This window comes from Diprion similis, chromosome 3, assembly GCF_021155765.1.
Source record: "Diprion similis isolate iyDipSimi1 chromosome 3, iyDipSimi1.1, whole genome shotgun sequence".
Classification (NCBI taxonomy): domain Eukaryota; kingdom Metazoa; phylum Arthropoda; class Insecta; order Hymenoptera; family Diprionidae; genus Diprion; species Diprion similis.
In genome coordinates this window covers 1,058,042-1,064,041 of record NC_060107.1, presented here as the reverse complement: position 1 = coordinate 1,064,041, position 6,000 = coordinate 1,058,042, and the positions used below count along the sequence as shown (strand labels likewise).

At 37.6% G+C, this 6,000-nt stretch overlaps 1 protein-coding gene across 1 annotated transcript in view; it reads left to right on the top strand.

The window, feature by feature from the left end:
* Window positions 1–1,818: 1,818 nt before the first annotated feature.
* The window catches only part of LOC124404623 (serine/threonine-protein phosphatase 4 regulatory subunit 1-like), a 107,150-nt gene continuing 102,968 nt past the window's right edge, over window positions 1,819–6,000 (top strand). The window contains exon 1 of the mRNA XM_046878946.1: window positions 1,819–1,879. Coding sequence (XP_046734902.1) covers window positions 1,834–1,879 — 46 coding nt within the window. The 5' untranslated portion in view covers window positions 1,819–1,833. The remainder of the gene's footprint in view (window positions 1,880–6,000) is intronic.

Here is a 6,000-nt window from a genome sequence, read left to right as displayed (position 1 = left end):
CTCTCCCTCTCTGTCTCTCTCACTCACAAAACCAAGTGTATTCTCATCTCGTCGGGCCGCGGCGATGCGACGTTTCGCCTTCAGTTGTGTTCCACGGTGTATGTATAACGCGTGATAATAATACGTACCTACGTACGTCAACCCTCCTGCAGCCTTCAACGCCGTTACAGACTGAATTAGTGTTTCTCGTGTCCGCTCGAAGCTGCTGCTGCTGCTTCTGCTGCACCGGCTCTCCCCTCCCTCTCCCCCTCGTCATTGTCGTCGTCGTCGTCGTCGTCTATTACACGACGTCCGACGCCACCGTCATACCAGTGCGTTACGTTACGCGATCGCGGTATGTCCGCCGCGTGGGGCGAACCTCGGATCGACCCTTCGCCCCCTTCCCTTCTCCTCCCCTACCCTCATCCCCCTCATCCCCCTCATCCCCCTCATCTTCCTCCGTCATCCCGGGGTTCGTCGACTCCGCTACACCTTACGTCGTCATTTTATAACACGGTGTCGGGATCACGCTGGATATTCGCGTCTTCTTCAAGTATCGCGGGTTAATATACGCACGGAACACACCCTAACCTAACCTAATCTAACCTAACGCAACCCCGAGACTCGGAGACGATACGAAAGTGCGGCGAGTGCCTCGAGTGATGGTTTTTACACGGTACAACTTCCTGCTGCTGCTTCTGCTGCTTCTGCTTCTTCTTCTACTTTCTTTTCATATCTTAATGTCTTTGCGTAAAAGAATTATTCGGGCTGATCGGAACAATATTGTTAGATTGATATTAATTACTGATAGTGGTTAAACGATTGTCGCGCATATGGAATTAATAATAATATCTGATGATTGAATAATAATTATACATCAGCTATAGTAGGAAGAGTCGCATTTACCGATCGCTGTCGCAATGGAGAGGCGCAGAAGTTGGAAAATGAAGGAACGCTGAGGATGAAGAAGAAGAAGAAGAAGAAGAAGCAGGAAGACAGGGAGGCGAATGACCTATAGACACGGTTCGTCGGTGACTGTTTGTACATGGAAGAATTGTTTACGTCGTCGATGAAGCTTTATAACAATTCGTGGCCTATAATTTATATATAATTTTAGTGCACGGAAGTAAAGAATTAAACTAAATTTGAATCGATCCGTCCTACGATATCCGTAAGATTAATACATCGTAATACAATCGCTGTGCATCGAGTTTTTTATTTGCTTTTTTTTTTTTTTTTTTTTTAACCACTTTTATTTATTTATTTAGTTATTGTTTGTCTTCCAATATCACTTCACGATTCACGGGATCTGTAAACGATGTTTTCAAACGTTATGCTTACAGTCAGCCGGAATTTGTGAACGTGAGAGTATTTGGGTCGATGACGTAAAGATATATATATATATTTTTTTTTTTCAATTTCACTTGGCCTCGCGCGTTATAAAAATAATATACAGATTTTTCTCGGCCTCGTGCGGCACGACAAAAGTTTTTTAAAATATCCGGAAGTAAAAGTAACAATCGTGTAATTGGTAAAATTTCGTTGCAGTGATTGGAATTTATTTATTTTTCTTTTTTTTTTTTTAAACGTATATAATACAGAGTGTCTTTTGCAGTGTCGTTTTATTTTTGTAAAAAATCGTTGTTAATTCAACGCCTACACGCTGAGAAATAATTCAAGATTTATAGTGAACGGATCAAAAGATTGTAATAACAGAAAAAAAAATAAGGTACAAAAATATGAACGAGACTGATGTTAAAAGCATGTAATATGTTGTAAACACGACGTACATGCAGTGATTTTTTTTTTTTCTCTCTTTCTCTCTCTCTTTCTCTCTCTCCTTTCCTCGACATAATGTGGATACGTGAAGAAATCTTCGAGATCTTCAGACGCCGAATAGGTGAGCGTGGGAAAAATTCCTCCTTTCACTCTATCGATGTAATATCCCTTAATCCTACCGAATGTCATAAAATAGCCAGAGCGATAAATTATTAATAGATTAATAATAATAACAATAACCGAGCCATCCGACAGCAGAAAACCATATACAAGATCGTCGTCACAACCCCTTTCGTGAAACTTGCCTAAAATCCAAAATAAACAAAAACTATGTGTATATATATATATATATAAATATATGTATTTTCTATTCTCCTAAAAACACATCACACAACTATAATTATTTCACTTTTTTCTTCCGCTATACTATATGCATTATCAACTGCACTGCTATACAATTTTCAGTATGTATAGTAGATGTAAACGTGGTTTACACGTACATACGTGTGAAACAGTTGCATAAAAATTATTGAAATTGAGAAAATTTGGTCGGAAATTCTGTACACCTTGAAGTATTAATTATATATATATCAGACGAATGTAACTTATCGTTTTTAATTACGGAGTAATTTATATATCTCTTCCATGATATGTGTAGTAAAATGAAATTGTTTGAAATGGAAAATTTTTTTGGATTAAAAGTGATAGTTTTTTTTTTTTTTTTTTTCTTCGGAGGGTTTTTTTTTGGGGGGGGGGGGGGGGGGGATCTCTCTGAAAAATCGTAAACCAAGTGCATATTATACGCACGATGCACTCGTGATTTTGAACTGTGTTGAGTTGCCTCGAGATGCAGGAAGAAGGAAGGATCAAGGCTCTCGCTCCCTGTACAAGCCTTCGCCCTAATGGTTTGTTATTGATCTTATACCTCCGCGCCTTCCTTCCTTCCTTCCTGGCCCTTCCTGGTTCTTCCTGGTTCTTCCTGGTCCTGGTCACAATTATTGCCCCTTCAGTCAAAGTAAAGCTAATTTCTTTGCGCGCGTGTGATAGTTTTTTTTTTTTTTTTTTTTTCTTCTTGTTTTCGATCCTGCAATCGAATCTCCGCCTTTTTCGGTAAATTTTTATGTAAAAAATAATTTATAATAATCAATCTTCGAAGTAGCGCCCGAGCATCGTTAGGGGGAAGATCATCTTGTCGTGTAGCGAGGTTTCTTGTCTCTTTTTCTTTATTCACCTTTTTTTTTGCAATGTATAATCATTTTATATTGATCTTTGATTAAAATTTTTTCGTATATCCACTCGCAATGTATATTTATTTATGTCGAATGATTCTTCTTCAAATCACCTGCACCGTATAATGTATTATAACAATGTTCGTGATCGCTCTGTCGGAGTTCAGTGTAAAAAGTTGAAAGAAATAAAAAAAAAAAAAAAAACAACAACAAGAAAAAAAAACCGATCATTTTGGAATTTTGGAAACGTTGAAATCCCTAGTTTTCAATTCATTTATTTATATTCTTATACCTCACTTTATTGTTGATGTTATATTATACCTATAACAGGTTAAGGTGAAACATATCGTTTCATGTTTTAAAAAAATTTCATACCTACAGAAAAATGTCCCGACGGAGGGGGGGATTTTTCAAGGGTAAATCGGATCGTGATTGGTAAGAAAGAAATGACAGGCACGAAGTAAATACTCACAATCAGATCCGTTTCTATGGCTTTGGTAGGTGAAAATGACGATCGATCATGATCATCTTGTTCAGCCGTCGATAGCTCCAATTATGGGTTGAAAGTAGCCTGCCGAGACTTTTCGCTTCACCGCGTCTCGCCAGTTTAGTTCGTCGATCATCGTTCGATATACACCGATACCTACATTCACGTCGTTATCGTTATCGTTATCGCTTCCCCGTTATCGTTGCCAGGTATACCTATACATATGCAACAACGCTACGAGGCGTTAGTTAACCCAGAAATCTTATTCCTTATTTTTCACTTGCACTTTGATGTATACATGTGTAGATACAATATATGTATACCTTATTGTTAGATATATATGCAAGTAATAATATAGATGTAGTGGATCAAATCATTCATATATATATACATATATATAGGTATAATGTATATATTTAGAGCATATTTTAAATCAACGTTTAATTGTGGGCGATTGTTTATCCGATTCTTTGTTGTTGTTGTTGTTTTTTTTTTTTTTTCAAAATTATAGTCGTTGAAAATTATATATAGGTATACATTTGAGTGACGTCGGGAAACGGGAATAAACTTTAAACGTGCAGATCACAATTTATTGGTGGTCAGGGAAAATTCTAGGGGAATTTTTTTTATCATCCTCTTTCGATCGTAGCTACAGCTCTTCAGTGTGAAGAAATTTCTCTTGTCTATATTGCGTAAAAAGATTATTAGAGCGAGAGAGAGAGAGAGGGAGAGAGGGAGAGAAAGAGGTTTGTAATTGAAATTACACTCGAGGGAATTGCCCGCAATCTCGCAATTAGGCCAACGCTCTTCAATGAGTCCGTAATGATTGGGTTTCTTGTTTTTTCGGTAAAGAAGATTTTACTTCCTCGAATTTGAACGAGTTTAATTTTGTTTGTTTGTTGTTTTTCTTTCTTTCTTTCTTACTTCTTCGTTTCAAATTTAAAGTTCATCATATATATATATATATATATATATACATGCATGTATATAGCTTATGAGAATCCTTTTCACTGAATACCCCTGTCCAGATTTGACTGAACGTAATCCGGTGCGATGATGGTAACACGAGCAAATAGAAAGAAAGCAGTCGCTACTCGGGAGGAGAGAGCAACGCGAATATGTGTAGAGAAGAGAGCGGATAGATAGAACGCGAGGAGATAGGGAGAGAGAGAGAGAGAGAGAGTGAGTGAGAGAGAGACAGCGGCGGGGGTTGATGGGGGGTGAAATGGGGTGGGTTTACTATACGGTCCCAGTCCGGGATCAATACTCTTGCGTCTTGCGATCATTCATCTTGCCACGCCCCTACGCTCTCTCCCACGCGTACCTTCTCTCTCTCTCTCTCTCTCTCTTTCTCTCTCTCCCTCTCTTTGGGGGCTGCGCCTTTGCCGGCACCACAACTTCATCCCCCGTGTTCCCCAACACACCCTGCAGGCACCGCGTCGCGTACTCGCCGATCCTACTCATCCTCTTCCTCCTCCCCACCCCCAATCTCTGATACTCGAATCTCGTTCTGGTATTGCAATCGTGACGTAATTGGAATACTGCAATGGTTTAATGTTACTGGTCGAATGTTGATAATTTTCATTTCTTTCAGTTGATGGAATATTAAGAAAATTTAGAAAGTTGTTGTTGAGACTCGTGGAGAGGGAATGAATTTTTTTTTTTTTTTTTCTGCTCAGGATTCGTTGTATTATGAAAAAAAATCTCTACATTTTTATCATATTTAGTAGTTAGTCGTGTTATCGTTGTTGTACGATTAAGTAATAATCTTTAGCTTAGAATAAACCGTTTTTGTGTTGAAAAAAAAAAAAAAAAAAATGCGGATTTTTGGAGTTATTTGAAATTGAGTAAACTGTAAAAAAAAGAAAGACGCAGCGATAGTTTTAAATCTTGGTTACTACTTGAAAGACTCTTAACTTCTTTTAAAAATAAGAACATTGTGATTTTTTTTACACGATGTTTCGTCTCGATAATCTTTAACCTAACTTCAATATCTTACATTTTTTTCTTAATTAATGCTTAATTTCAATGGATTCTTTGACCGAGGTTTCACTTTCCGATTTTGTCGTTTATTTATTCAGGCATAATTTATTGAGCAACAGTTTTGCTTCGTTATTTTCTCAACCTTGGCCCTGATTCACTATATACTATATATATATACTATATATACTATACTTCGGAACTTTGAGACTTTGGAGTAGCACTTCGGGTACCGTACCTAAGTACCCGAGGCTTTCAACGTCATCCTCGTCGTCGACGAGAGGGACGATATTATATTATATTACATACTCGATAAAATGGCGCTGATTAAATTTTAGGGAAAAGTTAATCCCTCGTTGTTACACCGCATCCCTAATTAATAACGATCGTGCATACGAGCTAATAGCTTTTCTACCTATACATACCTACCCCAAATACGTAAAAACTTTCTTTAACCAACGCGCTGCCGTCATCTGATCTGCAATTTTGTTATATATATATATATATATATATATATATATATCTATATACTCGTACAAATATTTA